Below are 27,833 nucleotides of genomic sequence, written 5' to 3'. Positions count from 1 at the left end.
TTGTGGCCCAACAACTGCTGCCTCTGGTTTTAAAGTTGGAACCGCTCCATGTTTTAGTAATAGTTTCTGTGTGAATCCGGCATTGAACTCTGAACTCTCTTGATTCTGGAAGCTGTCTTCCGTAAAATACGCAGCACAGAGAGCTAAATTAGGATTGTAATTGTCAGGAACATAATCAAACATAAATTTTAACCATTGTTGACGAACTACAGCATCCGTAGGAAGCCCGCACACAGAAGACCAGACAGCTGGGTGAAAATAACACCGTTTCGACGGCATGGCTACAACTCTCCACTATAACTCTTCCTCTTCGACAAAGCCGCAGAACATGGCCTTGCCCCCTCTTTGGCATGTTCCGGAGGGAGGGGTTGATGCAAATGTATGGGTTTTTTACGTATGCAACCCGGGAAGTATCTCGTTGTAGTCCCGTATGAGTCATTTTGTAGGCATTAAACTTCCTGATTTTTAAAAGACGATATCTCCGCTTATGTTGAACTTTCAGCGCAGCAACTTTGCAGATACTGTTCGTGCACCAACAGCAACATTACACACTATTTAAAATGAAAAAAGTGAAATCGCAGTAAACCACCCCTTTAAATTTGCCACTTTTAGGGTGTTTGTCCCTTTAAATGCAAATGAGCTGGTGCTCCCAGCCCCCTTTTCAGAAGAGGGCAGAGCTTCAGAGTCTAGCATACTGGCAACAACAAACAAATCTCGAGCACTGAAACTGTCAGAAACTCTCAAGTGATCGACTCGCATTGCTTTCATATGCAATTTTTAACTACCACATTCCTATTTAAGATCATTCTGGTAGCACGTGAAGGCAGCGTCAGTGAAAACAGACAAAGAGAATGGTAGCTTTAGCAACATTAGCCTTAAAGATTGCCAAGAAGCTCTTTCAGAAAGGCTTTGGAAAACAAAATACGATGTGCTTACTTTGTCTGGAGCTGACTTTCGCGCACGAAGCGTTGGTATTGATCCCTCTTTCAGAATCAACTTTTGTGAAATGATCCTCGTTTGTGAGGCAGTTCACCGTAAAATGATTGGCACAATCATATAGGACTTCAAAAATGAAACTTAACCACAAGTGTCCTCAGCAGCTCAGAGTCTATGGAGACTTCTATGTTTGTTGGTGCATCCCAAAAACACAACACTTCTAATGCCTCTTTGGCACGGACAAGCAGCTACAGCAAGAAAACAGTAATGGCAGACTGCTGCTTCTCACTCAGGACTGTGTCCATGCTAATAGGGCAGCGAGTATCACAAATGGGCGGGACTTTTCCCCTACGATGACGTGCATGTAGGGAGAATCTGGAATTGTTTGTTCTGAGAGACTTTTTATGATTTATTGGGATTACAAAAAAAATGAGTGGGTGGTTTTTTTACATTATAGGCTGGTTGTTTTCACACACTGCGGCCACACAACTGTGTTCAAACACCTTATAAAAGTGATTTTTGCATAATAGGTCCCCTTTAAGGCACATTTTAGTCTTGTGATAGCAGTTTTGCTTAGCAAATTCCAAATTCATTTTACATTTCATTTGTTTGAAGGCATATTCAAAGATATCAGGGTGAAACAACTGCCTTAAAGAAAATCATATAATTTTAAAAAACCTTTCTCAAAATCAAAGTCATATGGTACGACCAATAAAATAAAATAAAATAAATAAAAGACCATTGAAAAGGAAATGAGAGGACCCCTGCAGACCCTCATTACTGTGTGTCAAGCTTAATAAGTGCCTTGAAATAAAAAATAATTTGACCTTTTTAAGAAAAGTCAAGGTTATAAAATATTATAAAAAATGTAAAATGTTGTAAAATGCCAAAAAGTGATGATATTTATTTTGAAAATCATTTTAAAATGTCAATATTAAGATGTGGACACTCACACGTATTCATAGTTTAAGGAATAAAAGAAACCAACATGAACACAAATACTATAAATTACACAAGAATGAATACAATTTCAAACTAGATAAACTCTTCACCATGGATACCTTTTTTTTTTGTCATTGACCCATACCATATAAGGACAGTAAACTGTTTCACCAACAACAATCATGCAAACATTTTTGGAAGTTGAATTTAAAATCCAGTTGACTCAGAAAGTTAAATGGATTGTACTGTAGTTTACCCAAAAATTTTAATTCTGTCATGGATTACTCACGCTCGTGTCGTTCCAAACCCGCAAGACCTTCGTTTATCTTCGGAACACAAATCAAGGCATTTTTAATTAAATCAGAGACCTTTCTGACTCTCCAACTCAATACAACTACCACGCTCAAGGCCCAGCAAGGTAGTAAAGACATTATTAAAATAGTCCATCGGTGGTTCAACCGTAATGTTATGAATCTACGAGAATACTTTTTGTGCACAAGGGACACAAAACTAACAACTTTATTCAACAAGTCTTCGACATGCCTTCACGAAAATACCATGAAGAAAATACCACAACGAAATTCCGTAGATGAACGAAGGTCTTAGGGGTTTGCAATAGAGGTCTTCTCTGGTCCTAAAATCCGTATGCGACCCGAATCACTTCTTACCTGAACCCGACATACAGAAATAATTTTTTTTTTTAAAGATAAACCCAACCCGAGACAGACCCGAGTCCGACCCGAACGCATTTATTTTCGAACTCGACTGGACCCGAACGTAAACGGCATTGACGTGTGCACAGCCTGCAGCCCCGCATCGGTCCGGAAAAATCCCGGGGTCCTACTGACTGATTTGGCTGCTGCTCCATTACTTTCATTCAGTTTATTTACTTATTAGCCTATTACTTTATATTTTTGCCTGCCTGATGGATACATGTTATTTCTGAGTTTGGCTTTTGAATTGTAACCAGTGGATTTGAAATATAAACGTGATAGTTTTATAAAAATTAAATCCATATGTTAATAAATCATGGATTTGCTAGTTTTGTCTGCAACGTTAGCTACCTCATCTCCGGTGAAGGGCTTCCGCACACAAAAAAAGAAAAGCCTTGCATTGACACGTAGCTTAATGAAGTGAGTGGATTTCCCGATGGATCTCATATCTATAAGATGGATTTCTGAGGTTAAAAAACATATGTTCCTTTTTTACGTGCGTTTCTCAAAAATTAACTTAACATGAACGCACAAGTAGGCTACGTAGCCGGGAAAGTTTAAAATAATCTGTGTCTAATCGGGTCCATTTGGGAAAAGCACATTTGTTTTAATTACCCGAGACCCAAGGCTGCTAATACCGAGGTCGGGTCTCGGGTTTTCGGATCCAAGTGGACCCGTGAAGACCTCTAATTTGAAAACAACATAAGGATTAGTAATTAATGTCAGAATTTTTATTTTTTGGGTGAACTATCCCTTTAAGGAGGCAAGTGCTGAGTAGAGGAACCATTAAACAGCAAACTGTGGACTGCAAGTGACATATTCCACAAGAAAAGTTATTTTCGACTTGAGAGAAACATTACAATCACACTAAAAGGTTTCCTGCTTACCCCGTTCCCTTCTGAAGTGACTGCATGCATCATGATTGGCTCTTGAGGACCAGTTCTGTGATTATACAGGGGCCGCTCTTATTTCAAGCTTCAGTCGAAAGCAACAAAACCAGTCACCTCATACAGAGTATACTGCATATGAGAGAGTTAAATGATTATAATGCATTTATTAAAGCCACTGTTCTCAAAGACTGTCACAAGACAACATATGTGTGACATTACCCTGGAGGCGCATTTGTTTTATGCTGTCACTTCAGACTTTGCTTTTAACATTAAGCAACAAAAGCCCCTGAGATCAGGTATATTCATATTCTCAATACTCTGTGGATGATTGTGCCAAATGGAGGTCGTTCTATACAATGAATTATTGATTCTGTGACCATAGCTATCTATCTATCTAGAGTGTTTTTTGTGCACTGTAATACATTATTATACAATATAAGCCATTTTAAAGGAAAAAGGTTCAGGAAGCTTAAAAATGTCCTTATACCTTTGAGCAACTTTTTTACATCTATCCATTTCTTAAATTTCTGTTATAACATTTTGAAAAATCTAGGTCTACACACTCTTTCAAAATGAAAAAAGAAATGAAAAACACCGCAAAAAATTATGGAAACTTGCATGAGTACAGTTATGTAAATTGCAAATGCTTCAGTCACTGAAACAAGGAGCAGAAGCCTCTGGAACAGTGCCATGTTTATGTAAGTGACAAAAAGACAATGTGATATTTTAAATCATTTCCTGGTCTGTTGACATTACTTTGCGAAGGCTTCCATAATTCCTACTGGAATAAACAAAAAAGACATACTTTTTCATATCTCTCATTTATAGCTCCTAAGGGCTACATGGATATAGGATACACATCTATAACCAAACCCACTACAAATAGATTAAAGCATAACAAAAAAACAATAACAAGAGTTATTTTTCATTAAAAATGCATTATGTGTGTGCCTAGGAAACAGACCTAGAGTATCTTGCTGATAAAAAAACGAAATAATATTTAGCTTAAATTCACACATTTGGTTCCCTACAAAACCAACACATAAACTAACTTACAGACCAGAACACTGAAAGTATATACTTCTACTTCAAGCCTTTGGTTTACTCTATCCAAGTCCTTGCCATTGCAAATAGGCTCCACATACTATTAAACACAAAAGATTACGTCACTGAGGCCATGAGTGAAAGCAGAGCACAAGCAAAATGTGTGGTATGCATTTGTAAAAGGGTTTCTTAATCAAACAGCAGACCTCATCCCTCTGTACTTTCATCCCGTCTTTGTCTCACAGCTGTCTGCTGTGTTCAGGCATGTTCATGCCAAGTCTAAAGCGACTAAACAGCATGCGTAAAATATTCAGAAACATTTTTTTTTTTACACCAAAACGGTCTGATGCTGAATTTTTTATCTGAAAACACCTGAACTGTTCAGCTTACAAACATATAAATAATTACTAATATTTATATCCCATGAATATGCAGACATTTCTTTACTAAGATCTAGTTGAAATAAATCTTAAAATCTCTTAAAATTCAGTTTTGCTTCTTAAGTATTTTTTTTCCCCTTGTTTTAAGGATGTTTAGGTTTTTTTTTTTTTAACTAGTAAACATGGAGGAAATATTGTTTTAAGCACTTAATTTTTTAGGTTTCAAACAAGTGAACAATGTTCAAAAACAAAGCATTAACATTTTTATTTATTCATTCGGTATAAATTATTAACAAGTAATGGTTTTAAATATAAGCTTTTTTTAAAATTACATTTACAAAGAGTTACAAAAAAATACAAATAGCATTACAAATAAAGATGTTAAGTTATCACTATATTATTTTTATCTTTATTTGTATCTCTTTGTAAAAGTTTTTTTTTTTCAATCACATCAGTGTAAATCTCTGTTTGTTCTCTTTTTGTCACACCAATAAAATCTTTTTGATAATATAGAGTGAATCGAGCCAATACTGTGACATTTTCTGAAACTCTGATTTTGAATCTGACAATACATGACGACAAGAAGTGGCTTGTCTTAATTTGAATTATAACCATCATAAGGAACTTTAAATTTAAGGACAATTCTACTTTTGTTTCAGAAAGGTCAAAGAAATATGCCACCCAGTGCAAGAGGAATGACTGGTTGCGGCAACCTTATAGCGCTCACGTCAACTCTTCCTGTCATTGTGAGTGGCGGCCCACTATCAGGAAGAGGCGAGCCGGGGCTATTGTGGGATCAACCAATCAGAGACTAGTATGAGATTGGTGCCCTTTTTGGTTTTAGAAAGTTTTTCCTGCACTATAGCTTCAGATCTGAATACAGATTCCCTGAAAAAAGTGACATCGAACAATGACTTTTCATTTAAATATATAATATCAACATGTAAGGGTGTTGCTTCATAAATCACAACAATAGGGTTATTATAATAATACATTTTCTAAACAAATAAACACAGCAAATCCTCAAAAGACAAAACCAGCATGCATGATACTGAATATACATAACATTATGTTTTCACAATAGGGTGTTTTTTTATGTCTATTCATGTTTATGTTTACTTTATAAATGTTTTAGAATTTATTCCAAGATCTTCCTTATTTCCTCATTGTATTTCATTTCATTTTAGCTACTTTTTGAATGCAATTATTTTTATTTATTTCTTTGTATATTTATTTTCCCCTTGTCACAGACCCAGATTTTCAATCTTAAAATATGAAAATCCATTAAAAAAGTAATCATTAATTTAAAAAAATAAATAAATAATTTAAAAGAAAGAGTGAAATAAACAAAACATTTCAATATTTACCATGCAAAAATTACTTAATTTTTTTAAATCAATTTATTGTGGAATAATTTCCACCAGGACCTACAATTTAGCCACTAATAAAGTTTTTGTCAAAAAAAAAAAAAAAAAAAAAATTAATAATATAATATAATATATATATATAATAATTGTTATTAATTTGTGTGTGTTTAAATTTGTGGATATATAAAATGCTATCTGTGAAATTAAGACTTGGCTAAACAAATCAGTCTGGTATTTTATTCTAAAATGGCACATCTCAAATTGAAAACATACTGTGTCAGAAATGACATTTATTGGTTCAGAAAAATAAGGCCCTGTTTTTGAAGTTTCCATAAGAGCTGGTTGAGTTGAAGAAACAACCAATAATAATATTGTATATGTGGATACATGACTGTTATTTTGCACCTCACCTCAGCAGGCCTTTCGGTAGCTCTGAGCGGGCTGTGTAGAAGGCGGCATCCGTCCTTGGCCAGTCTCTGGACCATCTCCAATCGGCTGATATCCTCTCTATCGCGTGTAGCAGCTCCAGGGCCCTGCTGCAGTGCAGGGGACACAGAAAACACATACCTCAGGCCACAGTCCCACGCCATGAGACTGCAACACACGAGCAGCGAGCTCTCAAAGTCACTGAGAGTTTGACAGCCCGTCTCACTGTCTTTAATCAGGTGAGACTGAAAGCCCCTGACTGTGAGGTAGCTGAGATGGTCACGCTAGTCCTGAGGGTTTAGTGAGCTCCAGACGCATACGGCCAGTCAGGAGGAAAGCTTCAAAAAGTGAAGCCTTAGAGACAGTATTGCCTGAGGAGGAGAGTGAACCTGACTTTTCTCTTTCCTTTGCCTCTCTCTATCTTTCTCTCTCTCTTGCTCTTACGCACATAGCCAGGGTGGGGGCGACCAGGAAACATCTGGCAGTCCCTCCAATCCTGAATAGGAAGTATTGCAATCTCCAGAAAACGGGAGAAAGGTCAGCATGGGGTCTAAGAGAGCAGGTTACTGATGGGTTTACCCATCATGTGAACTAAAATGCTGTACAATATGTGCACAAGTGATTCATAAGGTCAAGTGCCATCCAAATATTATATGAGGCAATGACAAATAAGAGTTTGCACGATAAAGAAAGTGAAATCGTCTGAAAATCTGTGTTAAAACACATGTACAAGTTTTAGAAATGAAGTCTTAGTATGTTTGTTGGTTTCATACGATTCTGAAAAAAAATAAATGTTTATAATTTTCAATAAAAGTTTCAATGTAGTGATGCTGTAAAGGTCATGCGACGTGATCAAGTAATAACATTTTGTGATTTTTTTAACAAATACTATGAATTAGTAATACATAAATACCATTAACTTTTTACGAGTCACACCACATGACATTTTACAATATGAACTCATTTTGCCTGGTCATAAAAAGGTCAAGTCATCTGATATTTTAAGAAACTTCCTGACCTTTACACACAATCATGAGAATATGGAGAATGTCTTTATGAAATCATTTCTTGTTTTATTTTATTTTTTTCTGCATGTTGGTTCAACCATCTGATTTGTCTTTCACATTATATGACATTCAAATTGTGGGCAAAAGTTTTTCATATATTGTGCAGCAGTTCTGGTAAAATAATAATAATAATAATAATAAATGGTTATGCCAAATTCCTTTTCTTTTCAAGGTGTTTAAGAATTTATTTATTTTTAATTAGGCAAATAAGAGTGATTTTAATTTGTAATTCGTGACTAGTGATTAATTAGAGTTAGTATTATGACTGTATTATGCCTTTTAAATATATTTTATACACACATATTATATATACAGTCATGGCCAAAAATATCAGCACCCTTGGTAAATTTGACCAAAGAAGGCTGTAAAAATTAATCTGCATTGTTAATCCTTTTGATCTTTTATTTAAAAATTTCACAAAAATCTAACCTTTCATTGGATAAGAAGAATTTAAAATGGGGGGAAATATCATTATGAAATAAATGTTTTTCTCAAATACACGTTGGCCACAAGTAACGGCACCCTTTTATGCAATACCATTTGCCAGTTTAACAGACCATTCCTTCATCCAGAATCACTCCAGACCCTTTAGATTCCCAGCTCCATGTTGGTGCTTCTTCTCTTCAGTTCACCACTCATTTTCTATAAAGTTGAAGTCAGAGGACTGGAATGACCCATTTTTGTGTTGTTTTTGAGGTTTGTGTTTGGATTATTGTACGGTTGGAAGATCCAAACATGGCCCGTTATAAGATTTCTAACAGAGTCAGTCACTTATTGATTTTTTTATCTGTTGGTATTTGATAGAATCCATGATGCCATGTGTCTAAACAAGATGTCCAGGACCTCCAGCAGAAATATAGGCCCACAACATCAAAAATACAGCAGTATATTTCATTGTATACATGGGGTACTTTTTACCCCTGTGTTCACCAAACCCATCTTGAGTGTTTGCTGCTAAAAAGCTAATTTTTTAGTTTCATCTGACCATAGAAGCCCATTTGAAGTTCCAGTCGTGTCTGATAACTGAATATGCTGGAGTTTGTTTTTGGATGAGCGAGGAGAATTTTTCTTGAAACCCTCCAAAACAACATGTGGTGATGTAGGTGCTGTTTGACAAATTTTTTTTTTAAGGTTTTCTGACCCCAAGACTCAACTATTTTCTGCAATTCTCCAGCTGTGGTCCTTGGAGAGTCTTTAGCCACTCAAACTCTCCTCCTCACCGTGCATTAGGACGATATAGACACACGTCCTCTTCCAGGCAGTTTCGCAACATTTTATGTAGTGGAAATTCTAATTCTAATTCTTTCTTTCTTTCTTTATAAAGCACATCTTAAAACAACCAAAAAGTTGACCAAAATGCTGTACAGGAAATTGAAACAAAACAGCAATCAAAGTATAAACAATATACAAAAAACAAAGCACAATAAAAAAATTTTTTTAACCCATCATAATTTTTTCAAATAAATAAGCATAAATTTAAAAGTGGCCAGGCAACAGCAAAAGCTCGATCACCACGATGTTTCAGTCTGGACCTGGGAACTGATAGCATTTTTAAATGTTCTGACCTAAGTGTTCTCACTGGTTCTCGTGAAAGCAACAATTCAGTGAGATAAACTGGTGCAAGACTATTTAGTGATTTAAAAACCAGAATTAGTATTTTAAATTCAACTCGCAATTTTATCGGCAACCACTGCAATGAGATCAAAATAGGAGAAATATGCTGATATTTACGAGTTCCAGTCAGGAGCCTGGCTGCTGCATTTTGGACCAATTGTAACCGCTCCATAGATGAACAATTAATTCCATAATCAAGAGAATTACAATAGTCCAAGCGAGTAATAACAAATGCATGAATTACTTTTTCAAAATTCTTAATTATTGTCCTGATGGTGGAAATGGGAATTTTCACTCCTCTAGCTTTTTTCTTAAAGCCACTTCACTAATTTGTGAAGCTCAATTATCTTTTGCTGCACATATTCTTTGGTTTTTCTCATTGTGATGGATGATTAAGGGAATTTGGGTTTTGTTTTCCCTCCCATTTATATTTCTGTGAAACAGGAAGCCATGGCTGGATAATTTCATGTTCATAATCACCCTGAAGTGCTCAAAATATGAATGGGAATATACTTCAGAGATATTTTACTCATAAGAATTTCTAGGGGTGGCAATAATTGTGTCCAACGTGTATTTGAAAAAAACATTTATTTCATAATGATATTTCCCCCATTTTAAATTCTTATTATCCAATGAAAGGTTAGATTTTTGTGAATTTTTTAAAATAAAAGATCAAAAGGATTAACAATGCAGATTGATTTTCACAGCCTTCTTTGATCATATTTACCAAGGGTGCTGATATTTTTGGCCATGACTGTATATTATATATACATATTAAAAACAAGCAGTATCTGCAAACAAATTATCCAATTTCTCACAAAGCTTTTTTGCAATTTGTGATAGTGATTTTATATATAATACATAGTACAAGTTTCCTCAAAACTACAATAATAAAACACAAAGCAGCCAAATGCACATAAAATGGAAAAACCTACAAAACTAACTAAATAGTAGTATATCACTAAATGCAGTAATCGAGGATGTATCCTATTTAGATTTCCTGCTCCATTTAAACACAATGGCAAATACCACACATCCAGAGAAGAAACCTGTGACCTCATTCTCTGAAGTAAGAGAAGGAGAGAGGAATTTGTCCTGAACACACTCAAGTATTTCCATATCAACTCAGCTGGCTATATAAGGAATCAAGCCTCATGCTGGACAAATTCGACACAAGCAAAGTCCCTGACATTCTTCAGCACTGCAGTGTATGGATAAAGAAAACAATGGACGGTTAGATTGAACTTTGCTAATTGCATAAACCTGATAAGAGGGAATTACCAGAAAAAGGCAAAATGATAAGCTATTGAGATACCCAACCATGACAAAACAAATGTCCATGTGAACTCTCAAATACAATTAGGCTAATAGAGCATTGTCTTTCATTAGAGACATAGAAAGACAGGAAATCACTTCACACTGTATGTCAAAAACTAACTAAAGTTTACAGCAGCAGTCTTCAAGGTGGGTCATGACACAAAAATTGGTTGTAGGCATGTTCTGACAGGATCAAACACAGTGCTGAATGTAACGAACAATCATTAATCATTAAAACTAATAGACAATCATGCCTAGTTAGACATAATTTAGTTACTATTTTCAGTTAAATGAGTGCATCATTTTAAGTAAATAAGTGCAAATTTTAAGTGTACTTTTTCCTTTTAGGAATTTACAGTGAACACACTACTTACACTATATATACTAATGGTAACGAACAGTGTATAACTATGCAAATTGGGATGTGCCTATAGAAATTTGTGAGACACTAAAGAATACTTCCAGCTGAAGTACTCATTAAAAAAAAATACTGTCTATAATTTCTTTTAGTTGGCCTACCTATTGAAAAACAAAACAAAACAAAACAAAGTTGATGGCCATAATTCCTTTTAGTTGGCCTAACTATAGAAAAGCAAAACAAAAAAGCAAAGCAAAAAAAAAAAAAAACAATTACTGGCCATCATTTCTTTTAGCTGGCATACCTATTGAAAAACAAAACAAAACAAAATCACTGGCCATTTTTTTAGTTGTGCTAACTATTGAAAACAAAACAAAATACAAAGCAAAGCAAAGCAAAGCAAAACAATTACCGGCCAAAACTTCTTTTAGCTGGCCTACCTATTGAAAAACAAAACAAACAAACAAACAAACAAACCATTAGCCATAATTTCTTTATCCCACTGGTAAATAATAGGCCTACATTTGTTAAAATAATTTAGTTTTCCAGGCTACATGATGTTTTGTGTCATTACAAGCATGTAGAGGTCTGAACTGAGCATTTTGGGGTTTTTTTTTTTTTTTTTAAAAAGGGGCAGACTGCTATATAATGTTGGTCAATATATCAGTATGGGCTTAAAAACATAAGTAATTACTGGTTATAGCAGCCAAGAATCTGTGCCGTTTTCCTATTCAGCCCATGTCATATTAACAATTTTGAATATTTTTGGATCCAAGCAGTTTGTGGTAATACTACTAAATTTCAGTGTTTGATTTTAAAGACATTTTGTTTATATTTGTACGATAAACAATTTTGGTTCTGTGTTGGGTCACCGAAGCAAACAGGATGAAGCAAAACTGTTTGCGAAACATTGGTTTATAGTACTCTGACAAGATGGTGTATATGTTACAATCTGTACAGCGCTGCCTTTGAAACGTTATTTGTCCTTGTGAAGCGCTGCTATTTTGTTGTCTTGATCACAGTCCCACCAGATGTGCTGCAGTGATCAGCTATTACACCGCACTGTGGAAAAGCTGAGAACCTCACAATCAGGCACAAGGCTCCGTCCTGACACACAGTATAGAGTATCCATCTATCTCCAATCACAGGCTCTTTCTCTTTCTGCCAGTTCAAGGGCTTTCTACTGATGACTGAGCTGCAGGAAAGCGGTGCTCAATCAGGGGACATATGGACAGCCCTGGACAACCTGGACAGCTGTTGAGCTCAGCAAAACATGCATGCAGACCAGCACATACACACACTGTCAATGTTAAGCCCATTGCCTTGGAATCTGTTTTCTCATTACCTTGCGCACAGCAGGACTGGGAGAGGATCCTGGGGTGTTGCTGTTGTGCTGTGGACTACTCTCCTCCATCACTGGAAAACAAGAAATTTACAGCTGAGAACCACTGGAGTGTGATGGACTGTCTGGCTTTGTGCTTTTCTTTGGAGCAATATAGATTTATATTCCAGTTCATGTGGAACACCATCTTACACTATTAACAAAAACATTACTATAGTTTTATGGTATGTTTATATTATGGTAACTCTTAAAAACGGGGTTCCATTTGATACAGGATTATTATCGTTAACTAAAACCAAAAAAAAATGAAAATGTGTTACTTCAAACAAAATAAATGTTAACAGAAAAAAAAAAAACATATAGTTGCCAATATTTCTCATTTTCAATTAGTTTAACTATTAAAATAACTCAAACTAATAAATCAAAATTATACAGAAATTAAAAAACATCAAAATTACTGAAACTTAAAACTAACATAACAATAACATCAAATTTCTGTTATTAACAAAAGTTACAAGAGTACATCAACACTGGTTCAATAGGCATAATGAACTAACAATAAACTATTTTACAAAATTCATTAATTTAGGCTGATATTAACATCAACATATTAATACATTTTTAACATTTAAAGTATAAATTAAACATTAATTCATGATTGTTTATAATACATATAATGTGTGTATTAAAAAAGTGTAATATATATTATTAATATTACTTATTACTACAAAAATGAAAATTTGACAGGGTTACTTTGGGAAAATTTGGGTTATAGCAATGCAAAAAAAAAGAAAAATAGGTTACACTTTATAGGAAAGTTCAATTTGTTAACTTCAGTTTGGTATATTACGTTTCAAGCACTATCAATGTACAATGAATTATTTAATTTTTATTAACAAACTAAATTTTATATTAAAGTGTCACCACTTTTTTTGAACATTAGTCATTTACTGTATCCTTGGCAAATACCACAGGTGACATGAAGGTCCTAGCTTTAATTGAGCTGAGTGGTAACTAAAAACCAGTTCACTGAGAGAAAAAACTTTAAAAAAAAATTGGCCAATCAGAGTGATGTGGAGGCACCTATATTATTCTCAAATGAGACCTCATTTAGAACAGACTCCTGAACCTTCATCCACTAGTGTTGGTGATAAAAAAAGGTAGTGATTTATACATTATTCAATCGATTATATATGCATGCTGCTGATAGGTGAAGAATCTAGACAAATACTTAATGCTCAAATGCAAACAAAACACTGAAAAGCCAATTAAAAAAAGTAACACAGAATAATCCTTACTTGATTTAGTCTGTGCCTTGCGAGCCAGAGCTGCCAACAGTTCATTCTGCACCTATTAAAAGAAAAATTCATCGTATGGTTAGTTCTTCTTTCAAATATTCAGATATAGTGGACTCAAAACTTACAGAAATCTTTGATCACGAGCATGCTGCTGCTTGGGAAACTATTCTGTGGGTCTGTGCTTTTTCAGGTACTGAAGAGATACATAATACTTTGAAGCTATGATTCAACATGTTCTGCATTAAACTTCAGCTCTGTTTTAACAGAGAAAAACATTCACTTCTCTAAATTGATCCATACTTGGAAGTTTTTCTTTAGCAGGGGGATAAAAAGACAGCATTACTTATTCTTTTAAGCATGACTGCCTTTGATTTCCCAACTGTTGTATTATTCCTTTGAGAATCCGTAAAAACTTAGCTTAAAACTCTCAAGTGATCTATTCGTGATCTGACTGCACTCTTCCCAAATCCATGTGATCTGAGGCAGAGACTCTGCATTGAAATCCCACAGCACACGGCACATTATGAATACAAATGCATCCAATCCATCAAGCATCTGAAAGGAAATATCAGTCAATTATGAGGGGAAGTCCATCTGCTGTCTGACCTGGGGAGGTTTGTGCATTAGTAAACCAGGTGTGTAATGGAGGTGTTTAACTGTGCTTAGTGGCCCATAAAAACTACATGTCCTATGGGGTCGTCCGATGTGGCAGCCCCTGTTCTGAGTGCACAGACTCAGGCCAAAGATAAATGGAGCTGGACTGGGATCCGTGCCACTGTGACCCCGCACAGGCCAACTACAAACGATCGGCACTAAGTAACCGTTTCCACTAAAAACCTAAAAGAAGTGAACGGTGTACATGAACATCGCCATCATTTACGGTGGGAACATGATTTTTGTCTCCACCTTTTTTTTCCTGATTTGACTCACAATAGCATTGTACCTAAAGGATGAAGCTGGCCAATACACTTAGAATAATTGCTATTATTAAATTATTTAAATATTAAAAATTGTTTTTAAAAGAAGTCTCTTCTGCTTACCAAGGCTGCTTTTATTTGAACCAAAATACAGCAAAACTGTAATAATGCGAAATATTTTTACTAGTTAAAAGAACTGTTTTCTATTTGAATATATAGAAAATTGTAATTTACTCCTGTGTTGGCAAAGCTGAATTTTCAGCAGCCATTATTCCAGTCTTCAGTGTCCTTGACAAATTATTGTAATATGCTGATTTGCTGCTCAGTGAACATTCATTATTATTATCAATGTTGAAAACAGTTGTGTGCATTTATTTTTTTTTTGGGATTCTTTGATGAATAGAAAGTTCAAAAACAGCATTTATCTGAATGAGAAATCCCATTCAAAAGATTGTGGTCAGTAAGATTTTTTTTTTTTTTTACAGCAATTAATCATTTTATTCAGCAAGGACAAATTAAATTGATCAAAATGTGACAATAAAGTCATTTATAATGCTACAAAAGTCTTAATATCTTATTACTTTTGCTGTTTAATATTACTGTTTTTTTGGATCAAATAAATGCAGCCTTGGTGAGCAGAAGAGACTTCCTTTAAAAAAATTTAAATAAATAAAAAATCTTCTTGATCAAAACTTCTGAACGGTAGAATATTGTATATGTATTTGTAATTTTAAATGCTTAAAAATAACTCCTTACACACATACATACACTAAAACATTTCCAAAAAAAAAAAAAAAAAAAAGAGAGACACTAATATTTTGATCTCCAGCTCATTACAGTACCTTTTTTTTTTTAGATGATAATATTTTGCTTTTCCACAGCTCATTATCTAAAACAAAAAGCAACAAACAGGTTTCTTTTGCTGATATACCAGTGTATAACTGACAAATACTGTTTAAAATTACATAAAATCATATGGCCTAGAAAAAGCTACTTTATTTCATGATGGCCACCATGTTGTGACACGGGTACCTTCTTAGGATTGGACACTTGCATATAAATTAGTTACGTTTGACAAATTTATCTGTAAATAAAAAGAAAAAAACCTAAGTGATTATCTTGAACTTTACATAAATATTATCTTTTGCCAAACCCCTATGGCATTTCCACAAATTCGATTTTTTGCCAAGTTGATTTTACTACCAGGTTTTGCTCTAAATCCTATAGTTACTGATTATGCGTAGATGTGTCCTAAACACCACCACAAGCTACACATTAAAGATACAGTTCATTGATTAAGCCATTAAACTGAGCAAGCAATACAACACAGCAATACAAAGGTTCAGATGAAATTTACAGTGAGCATCATCAGTTTCCCAGGGTGTCCGATGCAAATGGCGACCCTCTCTGAATCACAGGAAGTGGCATTATATTTCTGTTGCCAAGGTGACTGCAGGTGCACAGGCCACCTTGAGGAGAGGTTCTGCAACATTACCTTAATAGCTGGAAGCTAAGCACGCGCCGCATGGCCACAGTAATGTACTGATTCAGTCATTACAGCAGAGCTGCTGGCTCACAAACAGACAGAACGCAGGTGGAACAGGGCTTCTGTGCAACTGAAAATGCTCTGTACTAAACCTTTTGTATGTTGTAGGGAGAAGACACAGAAAAAGACAGGTTCACTAGTTGTTAAATTTTTTTTTTTTTTTAGGTGTGAAACTGGTCTTATTGGATGTGTGCACTCACATGTAAATTTCCTAAATACAGGATTTGGAAATGAAAAAATAAAAAATTAATAAAAAGCTCAAAAGATAGAGATATAGTTTTCTTACCGTTGAAGTAAGACGCTCCAAAGCTCTCATTTGAAGAACTGGATTACAAACATCAGATGCTTTCTGTGCATCTTCTTTATAGCTATAGAACAAAATAAAACAGTTATAACACACTGTAATCTCAGTCATCTGGCTGGGGTTTTTTTTTTTTGGACTTAATGGGTCAATAATAAAAGAAAAAAAAAATTCTGTCTGGATCAATTATTTATTTTAAAAATTAGTTTAAAAATGCAATTTAAATCACAATGACACAAACACTTTTTTTCTATTATGATCTTGTTTTCATTTCTTAATTGCAATTCATTTAGATATTTTTGGGAGACAAAGTAAAAGTAGTGCTTATAAAGTAGTTTGGCATAGTGTTTCATTATTATTTCTTATTTGAAAAACTTTTGTCTACCAGATTAAAGTCATGTGGTATAATGGATTCTGACTTTTTTCTGCATGTTGGTTATGACTGTGTATCAAGGTTAAGAAGTCTTAAAATATCAGATAATTTGACCTTTTTGTAAAAAAAAAAAAAAAGGTTAATTCAGGTAGTGTCTTGTAGCATGACTTTTCTTTTAGATATTTTAAACATTCTATTAATCAAACAATACTGAAAAAATGTATAACGGTTCCCACAAAATCATTAAGTATTATCATAATTAATAATAATAATAACTGCATGATTTCATGTGACTCTGAAGCCTGTAGTAATAATTCATAGGAATAAATTACATTTTCAAATAGAAGCTATTTTAAACTAATAGCATCACACATTATTCCTGCATTTTAATAGTAATTTATCATTTCATTAAAAAAGATTAAGACGTGAACACATATACTCACAAGATGTAAGGACAATACCTTTTACTGCATGGTATAAACCTTTCTCAAAATCACATGAAACACTAATACAAAACGTTTCTTAGTACGACCATCTGATAACATCACTCTAAGGCAAAAACCAATCTTTTATTGTAACACTGAACTGTTAAACACAAACATTAACAACTTTAGACAACAGAGAGTTGTGACTGTGCTGGCTAGAACACTAGCAAAACTCCAAAATAATGTCCCAAAATCACACTGGCTTAATCAGGCCATATGGAGGCGCAGACAGAGGGGCCTAAAAACAGGTTTGATCTCGCTAAAGATGGACATCCTGCCTAGACAAAGCCATTAGGACAGAACCTGACCGACTTTCCCAGCAGGCAGGAAATGAAGCAGAGGGACACGACCTATAGCTCAACTTCCATTTACGTCCACTGACCTCCTGATTACGTACGGTTTACCAAAGTGCTAAACGTCATTGATCTGGGTGAGTGAGGCCAGAGCCGCATGATTCTTTGTGGCTCATAGGACGTCAACAAACCTCAGCATTGAGTACTACTTGCCCTGCCAATATTTTCACTGGCCCCAGGTATTTTTTAATAAATTTAAATGTATAATTCTATATTTACATGTATAATTTGACATTCTAATTTTTAATGTATAATCTTTTACATTTTATTCATTTTAATATTATTTAAAACATTTATTCTTATAATACATTTTGATACATAAATAGTTTAAGTTGCAGATTTTAATAAAATTTTATGAATTAAAAAAAAATTTTATTTAATAAAATGTTACATTTAATTTATAAAGAATAGTATTTTGTGTGTGAAATTTTACATTTGTCATGTTAATATTGTTTTTACATCTAGTACTTTTAAATAAGAAAAAGTATTTATTATTTATAACACATTTGACAGATTTTTTTTAAAGTTTATTAAAAGGCAAATTAATAAAATGTAGTTCATTACATTTACATGTATACATTTTACATTACTAATTTTTAATGTATAATTTAATATTTACTTTAATATTTTATAAAATGTATTATAGTACATTTTTGACAAATAGATTGTTTAACAAGTTGTGCAATTTAATAAAAATTTGTTTACATTTAATATTTATTGTAATGTTATATACAATCTTTTATAATACATTTTTTGACATATAAACAGAAGTTGTTTATTTAAAAAAATATATTTTTATTTTTAAAGATAGCTAGAAATTATAAAGACATCATAATTACACCCAAAACTTTAGAACTTTTAAACCTCCTTGAGGAGCTATCAATAATATTTCAAAACTTTTAAACAATGTTATGTAACGTCAACAAAGCATAACAGCGCAAAGCCAAAGTGCAGAGGCAGTGAAGAAACAGACGGATAGGCTGCATCTTATACTGACATGTCTGAGAAGTGATGAGATATGCTTTGACAGACAGTGGAAGGTCAAAAGGAGAGCGCTGTGCAGTGGGGCGACACTCTGAACAGGTTGGGTCTGTCTGAATATCTGAAAGTGAGACAGACAGAGCCTGGAGCAAAATCATTCATCTGTCCCGCACTCTCACACAGACATCTGCTGGTGAAGGCTGGCACTGCAGCTGACGTTACTACATTAGTATGCACATGGAGAAATCCTGAATGATGACTGTACATTAGATTTTCTACAAGCCCCATTTGCCTATTGTAATTCGTGTCTTAGAGACACTCGTTTCTTCTGCAAAGCACAAAATAAGATATCTTTCAGTTGTAAAAATATCTTTGATGTTCCACAGAAGAAAGTCAAAGGTTACTAAAGACTAAAAAGTGAATAAAATGCAGATTTTACCTCAAGTGAAAATAAATAAATAAATAAATAAATAAATAAATGTTCCTAATTCCTAATCATTTTAACCAATAAAGTGATGGGTGTTAATTGATCCCTCGAAAGAAAGCCAAAATGATTTTTCCACTGCTTTTTAGATTATTACAGAAAATAAGAAAAAGTTTGATTCTTACAGTCTTCACGTGTGAACACAACTTTTATGAATTTTGAAGCTTAAAGGAGTCATGACATAAGAAATCAAATTTGCCTTGATCTTTTGGTACATAAGAGGTCTTTGTACCATTTAAACATCCTGCAAGTTTCATAGCTTAAAATGTCCTCCTCATTATAAACAAAGCGTTTATTTAATCAAGCTCCAAAAACGGCTCGTTTTGGATCTGAGGTGCAAGATGACATCACCCAGGCACAAACATTTGCATAAACACTGCCTCCAGAGCAAGACATCGACGAATAGTCATCTTCTCACCATAGGCCCCGCCCACTGGTGCTCAGTTGCTTAATGGGATAGTTCACCCAAAAATGAAAATTCTACCATTAATTACTCACCCTCATGTCATTCCAAACCTGTAAGACCTTCGTTCATCTTTGGAACAGAAATTAAGATATTTTTGATGGTAAACATAATAAGCATTGTTTACTTTCAGCATACGCACGCTGTCTACTGAATGTAAATAATGCTCATTATGTTGATTACGTTCTGGGGGACTCTCCAAAATGGCGGAAGACAGTAACTCGGGGAGAAGAATTATGTTATTATTTTTTTCTTTGCGCAAAAAGTATTCTCGTAGCTTCATAAAATTACGGTTGAACCCCTGATGTCAAATGGACTATTTTACTGACGTCCTTGCTATGTTTCTGTGCATTGATCGTGGTAATATTCTTGCTGTCTATGGTCAGAGAGCTCTCAAATTCCATCAAAATTATCTTAATTTGTGTTTCAAAGATGAATTAAGGTCTTTCAGTTTTGGAACGACATGAGGGTGAGTAATTAATGACAGAATTTTCATTTTTGGGTGAACTAAAAAACAGGGTCAGAATGAGGGTTGAAAATAATCATTTTTTCACATATTTATTTGTGTTTTGCGCAATTAACATAATAAGTAAACCTCTAGGAACATATTACTTACAATAATTTTTTTTTTTTTTAAATCCATGTCATGACGACTTTAAAAAGAACTACCAGAAATAAAAAGCTAAACGCAGGCTAAAAACAAACTACACCAAGGTCACATGACTTTAACATCACCACCATTAAGCTTCTGACAACTACTTCCACATTAATTTAAAATCTACAGCTTGGAAAGATTGAGGTAGAATAGTTTGAAAGAGTGTGAGGAATAGCTGTAGAAGTGGACTAGGGTTTGTATGATTTTTCCAGGTCAGCATTATGACATTTAATGTTCCAGACAACCTCTTTAGTTAACCTCTAGACAACCTCTTAGCTACTTGTTAGCAATTTAAAAAGCATCAATGTGGTATTAGTATTATTCATGTATTTGGTGTTATAGAATAAAATGTGAAAATATCTTGTGTTTAGCTTGTGTTTATTTCAGGCATTTAAACAAAACCCTTTCAAAAAACCCAATGACTTCAGGATTATGAAACCGGAAATGCTAAAAAGCTAACTTGTGCCTGGGTTTTAGGACTCAGCACTGCAACAGCAAACAGGAACTAGAATTGAAATTCTCATTTGAATTTAGGAAAGTAGAAATTAATTTAAAGAAAATCATTCAATTGTCAACTAACCAAAAAAACAAAACAAAAAAGCAGTTGAGGCGCTGATTCAAGAACAGATGTAAAACTTTAGCCTGCATCGAAATAATCTTTTGGACTCCAAGCCAAGAAAAACAAACAATCCAAGTGGTAAATAATCACAACTGACATAGTAATTAAAAGCCTCTTTTGTATATGTTTAGCTCTGCTAAGGTAATCAGTAAAGGTTGTTGTCGGGTCCAGGCACGTTCTGTTAGCGCTGGATGGTAAATTAAAAGCTATTACGTTTTACAGTCCTGTGGGACAAGATACTTAATGACCTTCGACCTAAGAAAAAACACTATCATTAAGCTTTATGTGTAAACATGTGCTCACCGCTTCTGGGTTCCACCGTGGAGCTGCACGTATGGGACCAGCTGTAGCAGCAGATGTACTGCATTCGTCCAGTTGACCTGATTTCTGAAATCACAGCTCTGGGCCTCACATTCCTCAAAGGTGAACTGGTACAAAGACCTGGAGTCCTCAAATACATTGTTCTGCTCCACTGGACACAACAGGGGAACAACGGGGTTAAACATCTGACACAAAGCAGTCTAGACTTTCTTTTCTGCTCAGGCACCTCATATGGAGCCAGGCCGTAGTGCTTATAATATAATCAATAAATCATTTAAACTCTACAGCATATGCTTGTGCAGCCGATCCAATCACCTGAAAGCAGAATGCCCATGTCCAGGAGAACATTCCAGATTTTGGAAGATACCGTCCTGTTCTGGATAAATTCACAATGATCCATCAGCCATTCCACAAGCTCCAGACCAATATATGCCCTCCTGAGAATATGCCAGATGAGAACAGGAAAACATTTTACTAAACAAAATCATTATAATAATGCTTTCAATAAATAAATAAATTAACACTGGCTAATATTTGGCTGGTCGTTTAAAAAAGATTTATAAACCACTTTTATGTTTTTGTATATTTTGAAATATGTAGATTCATAAAAGGTTTGTTAATGTGACTTTGTAAATAAACTTGTAAATTCCAATCTAATTTTCTATGATAACATATGAAGAGTACATTTGCAAAAACAGATAACTCCGTTTTTAACAATTCTCAAAAATCATGTTTTTTCATTGTGCTTTCCAATTAATCTCAATCAAACTGCAGTTGGGTTATTTTGACTAGGTTAAAAAATAACTTTAAAAAAACAGCTAACTAACACAATAAAAACATGATAACATAAAAAAAACATGATTTTTGAAAATTTGTAAAAATGGAGTTCTGTTTTTGCAAATAAACTCTTATTTAAAATCGCAAAACCTTTTTATTCTGTTAAGATTTTAAGTTGATACGTGATACAACATGTGATCATATTAAAGTCCCATTCACACCAAGAATGATAACTATAACGATAATGTTAAACAGATGTTAACGTTCTGTTTATTATAATAGCATGCTAGTTATGTCGTCTGCCATTTTAAATGCTTGAGATCCTTAAATTCAGGTGAATTCTGATTGGCTGTCAATGTTTTATCGTACATCAGATTCATCAGGAAAAATATTGTTTTGAAAGTGATTCCAATGATGTTATTCCTCTGTGCCATTACGGTTATATTGTATCTGTGGAGTGGACTTCCCTATTGTTATGGAATTAGATTTATGGCACTTTAAAAAAATTTGCCTCAATTTCTAATAATTTTATATACGTTTATATGAAATGCCAACATTTTATGTAAAATTCAGATCTACGAAGATCTACGTTTTTGTAGTGGTGTAATGGTGTTAACATGAAAAATTTGACATCATTTTGTGGAAGTTTTTTTTTAAGCAAATGTAATTTAAGCATTTATTGTCCTGAAATACCCCAACAGCAAACAAGGGTTAAACTTTATAGCTATAGTTATCAGCCTTTGGCATGAATGGACATATTTTATAACCAGAAACATACATTATTGAAGTGAAACCTACCTGATGATTCTTGCCAGTTTAATATGTGCTTTCCAGTTATCCTGGCCATTGGATAAGAAAGCATTCCTCAGTGCTCGGCCAGCACAAGGTACATTACTCACGCAAGCCTTCACAACACACAGAGAACATTCTTAAGTCATGAGAGGTCATCAGAAAGATTTTGACAATAAAATTTGATAACGTTGTCAGGACAGAAACTGGAAACAGAGGGTCAGAATTAAACAAGAACAAAATATTAAACACTATTTACTCAAAATATAGAGCATATCTCTTTTGCACAATTTCATGTACAGTATTTACATAAAGTTTTTGTACAGTCTCAGTTTGTGTATGTATAGGCAACTATTTATAGTATATGTATTAGTCAGATGGTTAACTGCTGTATAGGTCTATAATTGTTTTTCTTGTACTTCTATTGTTCTATTGTCTTAAGTGTCAGTTTTTCGAAATTGAGATTTGTACATCATCTGAAAGCTGAATAAATAAGCTTTCCATTGATGTATGGTTTGGCCGACATACAACTATTTGAAAATCTGGAATCTGAGGGTGCAAAAAAAATCTAAATACTGAGAAAATCGCTTTTAAAGTTGTCCAAATGAAGTTCTTAGCAATACATATTACTAATCAAAAATTAAGTTTTGATACATTTACGGTAAGAAATTCACAAAATATCTTCATGGAACATGATCTTTACTTAATATCCTAATGATTTTTGGCGTAAAAGAAAAATCGATAATTTTGACCCATACAATGTATTTTTGGCTATTGCTACAAATATACCCCAGCGACTTAAGACTGGTTTTGTGGTCCAGGGTCACATATTTATGTTTAACTAGTATGTAGCACCGTGGTGACAATTATGCTTGACTTGACTTGAACATAAACTGTGTAAATGCTCTTCATGTGTTTACCAGGATGCGTTTTTAATAATCTCAATCTCCCAGTTGGTTAGGAAGCTGCATTTGAACAATTATATAACCTAAAACAAGTGCTGACAATAACTCCATTCTATCAGTCAAATTAATTACACTTTGAAACCATGAAACAACCAGATTTTCAAGTCACTGAAGGGCCGAGAGCAACGATGGGAGGTAAATGCCTGATGTGTACCTTGTGTCTAGTCTGTCCTGCATTTGAACAGCAGATGGATTCAGTTGGCTGCTTCTGAGATATAATCTAACACAGAGAGAAAGAGGTTAAACATCTAAAAACAATACAGCTCTTTGTCCTGAGACAATACACTTTGTCTGCTGCTTCTTATCTTAAAACAGCAGCGATGACGATTACATAAAACATTCATTCATATCAACATCATGTCTAGGTTTTCCAATTCAACCACTTTTATTTACAAAATGTAAGTTTGTTGAAAGATCAGATTGGTTGAAACACAACAAATGACCATATAAACAATAAAAGCTATGTTATATCATCAAAACACAGGCAACAGAATTGTGAAATATACAGGTAGCTGGCAGAATTGTGTCTCCAAAGAAACCACAGTTAGAAAAAGCGAAGCAGCCTGTAGTGAAAACTCATTGTGTCCTTTAGCTAATTGACTCATGTGGGTTGTTGGGGAAACACACGGTGAAGTCATTTTTGTTGTCAGTGTAAACAGCAGCTCTAACCCCCATGTCTAGAATTTGTTGAAACAACAGGGGCCATTTATTAATACTATTACATAATGAAGAGATGAGCAACACGTGATGAACTGAAAGCTGCTTTAGTTATTATTCTGTCAAACATTAGAATTATTTTGAGACCTTTTCCATTTGTACAAGGAAAAGTATATTGCTCTGTAAAAAAAAGTGTTTGCAAGTGTTTGCAAAATGCAATACTGAAATTATATCATACATGGTACATATTAATTTTCAGGTAGCTGAAATTACATGTACTTCTAAATCATAACTATAATTAATTAAAACTACTTGCATACATATACAGTATCTCACAAAAGTGAGTACACCCCTCACATTTAAGCAAACATTTTAGTATATCTTCTCAAGGGACAATACTATAGAAATGAAACTTGGATATATTTTAGAGTAGTCAACGAGCAGCTTGTATAGAAGTACAAATTTACTGTCCTCTAAAAATAAATCAACATATAGCCATTATTGTCTAAATAACTGGCAACAAAAATGAGTACACCCTAAGTGAACATGTCAAAACTGTGTCCAAAGTGTCAATATTTTGAAGGGGCACCATTGATATCTAGCACTGCCTTAATCCTCCTGGGCTTGGAATTCATCAGAGCTGCACAGGTTGTTGCTGGGATCCTCTTCCACTCCTTCCTTCCGCTTGAGGATGATGCCCCACAGGTGTTCAATAGGGTTCAGGTCTGGAGACATACTTGGCCACTCCATCACCTTCAGCTTCATCAGCAAGGCCATTGTCATCTTGGCGGTGTGTTTGGGGTTGTTATTATGTTGGAAAACTGCCGTTCGGTCCAGTTTCTGAAGGGAGGGCATCATGTTCTGCTTCAGAATGTCTCAGTATGGAATCCGTGTTTCCCTCAATGAACCGCAGCTCCCCAGTACCAGCAGCACTCATGCAGCCCCAGACCATTATGCTACCACCACCATGCTTGACTGTAGGCAAGACACAGTTTTCTTGGTGCTCCTCACCAGGGCGTCACCACACATGCTGGACACCATCTGAGCCAATCAAGTATATCTTAGACTCATCAGACCACAGGACATGTTTCCAGTAATTCATGCTCTTGGGCATGTTGTCTTCAGCAAACTGTTTGCGGGTTTTCTTGTGAGCCAGCTTCAGAAGAGGCTTCCTTCTGGGATGATGGCCATGCAAACTGACTTTTTGCAGTGTGCGGCGTATGGTCTGAGCACTGACAAGCTGACCTGCTTCTGCAACCTCTAAAGTGATGCTGGCAGCACTCATGCATCTGTTTTTGAAGCCAGTTTCTGCACCTAAAGCACAGCAGGAGGTCTCAACTTCTTTGATCGACACTTGTGAGGCCTGTTCCGAGTGGAACCCGTCTTGGAAAACCTCTGTATGACACTGGCCACTGTACTGTAACTCAGTTTCAGGGTGTTACCAAACTTCTTATAGCCTCGGCCATCTTTGAGGAGAGCAACAATTTTAATTCTCAAATCCTCCGAGAGTTCTTTGTCATGAGGAGCCATGTTGAACATCCAGTGGTCAGTATGAGAGAATTGTACTCAAAGCACCAAATTTTAACTGCTCTAATACAAGATACACAAATTTGTATGGTCCTGTCAAGCAGACAAAAACATGAACATGATGAATAGGACATGTGGCTTTACATGGTTAAATTACGTATAACTGTTATCATTTAGGGTGTACTCACTTTTGTAGCCAGTTATTTAGACAATAATGGCTATATGTTGAGTTATTTTTAGAGGACAGTAAATTTGTACTGCTATACAAGCTGCACATTGACTACTCTAAAATATATCCAAGTTTCATTTCTGTAGTATTGTCCCTTGAGAAGATATACTAAAATGGTTGCTGAAATCTGAGGGGTGTACTCATTTTTGTGAGATACTGTGTGTATATATATAATATATACACACACATATATATATATATTATATATATTATTGGGGGGGTTGATGGTTTCCACAAAATATTAAGTAAAACAAGCATTTTTTGCATTGATAATACTATGAAATGTTAAATGACCACCAAATTAGTATTTTACAATGATTTCTGAAGGCTCATGTGAGTAATGGCTGCTTTACCATCACAGGAATAAATTACATTTTAAAATATGCATATTAAAATAGAAAGCAGTTATTTGAAGTTGTAATAATATTTTACTTTTGAATCGGGATACTGAATATCAATATTAACATCGAACTGCATTCATGATCAAATAAATGCAGCCTAGGTGAGCATAAAAGACAAAAAAAATTACAGCAATCTTACAGACCCTATCAAATTAGTCAGGTGTACATGCATACATACAATATATAGGTATACATTATATATAATCAATTTACCGGTCTCATTGTTATGAGGCTACATATAAAATATCTGAAATATCTTCTTGCATTGACATTGTCTTTGTGTTGAAGAAACATTCACCTCATTCAAGGTTTAAAATCCCACCCAACTGGTTTCCCTTTAACCAATCTCATATTACAGCTGTCCAATGAAATGAATTAGTTCAGTTGTTCTCAAAGTCACTGTTGGGAGTCATTTCCAAAACAAATTTTAAACAAATACTACACTTAAATGTGCCACAACGCAAGCACAAGTGCAAGTGAAGTCAGTTTTAAAACACTTACAACTTCCAGGTTCTTCTTAAACTGAGAGCCATTCTTCAATAAGAGAGGAGGATCAGTTCTGCTCCTGTGATCTTCAAGGACTTTACTTATGAGATCCTTAAAAGAACCAGTCGGATTCTCGTCCACCATCTCCAAGTCCAGGACAAGTCAGCACAGGATGGAAGTGAAAAGCTCGAATTCCCACATAGAAATCAGTGACGGATGTTGACCAACAGGTGTGCACATGAAATCGATAGTCATCTATAACCAGAAAAAGTACAGGGCTCGTTTACACACAGCAGGCATCGTGACAATGGCAGACACGTGAGTAAACATAGGTGTGGGGTTGAAAAAGGTAACGTGTCACGTGACCTGAGTGGGCTGTACCTATGAGATCATGGTGTTAACCTGAATTAAACGATTTAAAATATTTTTTGTAACTCATTACGCTACTGTTTAAAATTCATGATCCAGAATGACATTAAATGCAATAGTACGGGACTTTATAACCATTGTTATAAAGCGACGCATGTTTTTGTATGATCCTCAGTAAATTCTACTACATAATTTCTGCTTGTATTCGACTTGAAATCAAATAGATAAATGACAAAGCGTGTAATAATCGCTTAATTAATAATTGTGCGCTTTGTGCCCTTCATTAAAACTGGCGCTTTGATGCTGCACAAGAAAATTGAAACATTTTCCCGCGTGACGGTGAGGCTCCATAGAATAAGGCAGTTGTTCTAAATGTAGATTGTGACATCATAAAACTCTATAAAGGTGAAACATTCTGCAACGCTCGTTTTGCTCGTTCTG

The 27,833-nt window shown here is 34.7% G+C and overlaps 1 protein-coding gene across 4 annotated transcripts in view; it reads right to left on the bottom strand.

The window, feature by feature from the left end:
- Positions 1 to 27,833, bottom strand: part of rapgef5b (Rap guanine nucleotide exchange factor (GEF) 5b) — a 67,392-nt gene that overhangs the window by 39,306 nt on the left and 253 nt on the right. Inside the window, exons 2-10 of one of the 4 annotated variants that reach the window (XM_058746371.1) lie at positions 27,039 to 27,278; positions 23,878 to 23,943; positions 22,768 to 22,874; positions 21,508 to 21,629; positions 21,175 to 21,343; positions 16,444 to 16,525; positions 13,695 to 13,746; positions 12,400 to 12,470; positions 6,683 to 6,808 (exon numbers count right to left, since the gene is read on the bottom strand). In XM_058746371.1, the coding sequence (XP_058602354.1) occupies positions 6,683 to 6,808; positions 12,400 to 12,470; positions 13,695 to 13,746; positions 16,444 to 16,525; positions 21,175 to 21,343; positions 21,508 to 21,629; positions 22,768 to 22,874; positions 23,878 to 23,943; positions 27,039 to 27,167 (924 nt within the window). In that variant the 5' untranslated portion in view covers positions 27,168 to 27,278. Of the gene's footprint in view, positions 1 to 3,478; positions 3,500 to 6,682; positions 6,809 to 12,399; positions 12,471 to 13,694; positions 13,747 to 16,443; positions 16,526 to 21,174; positions 21,344 to 21,507; positions 21,630 to 22,767; positions 22,875 to 23,877; positions 23,944 to 27,038; positions 27,393 to 27,833 lie in introns of those variants that run through there. The other 3 variants (XM_058746370.1, XM_058746372.1, XM_058746373.1) reach the window with 3 other exon arrangements.

Source organism: Onychostoma macrolepis, chromosome 16 (assembly GCF_012432095.1).
Source record: "Onychostoma macrolepis isolate SWU-2019 chromosome 16, ASM1243209v1, whole genome shotgun sequence".
Classification (NCBI taxonomy): domain Eukaryota; kingdom Metazoa; phylum Chordata; class Actinopteri; order Cypriniformes; family Cyprinidae; genus Onychostoma; species Onychostoma macrolepis.
This window is presented reverse-complemented; position numbering and strand designations above follow the sequence as displayed.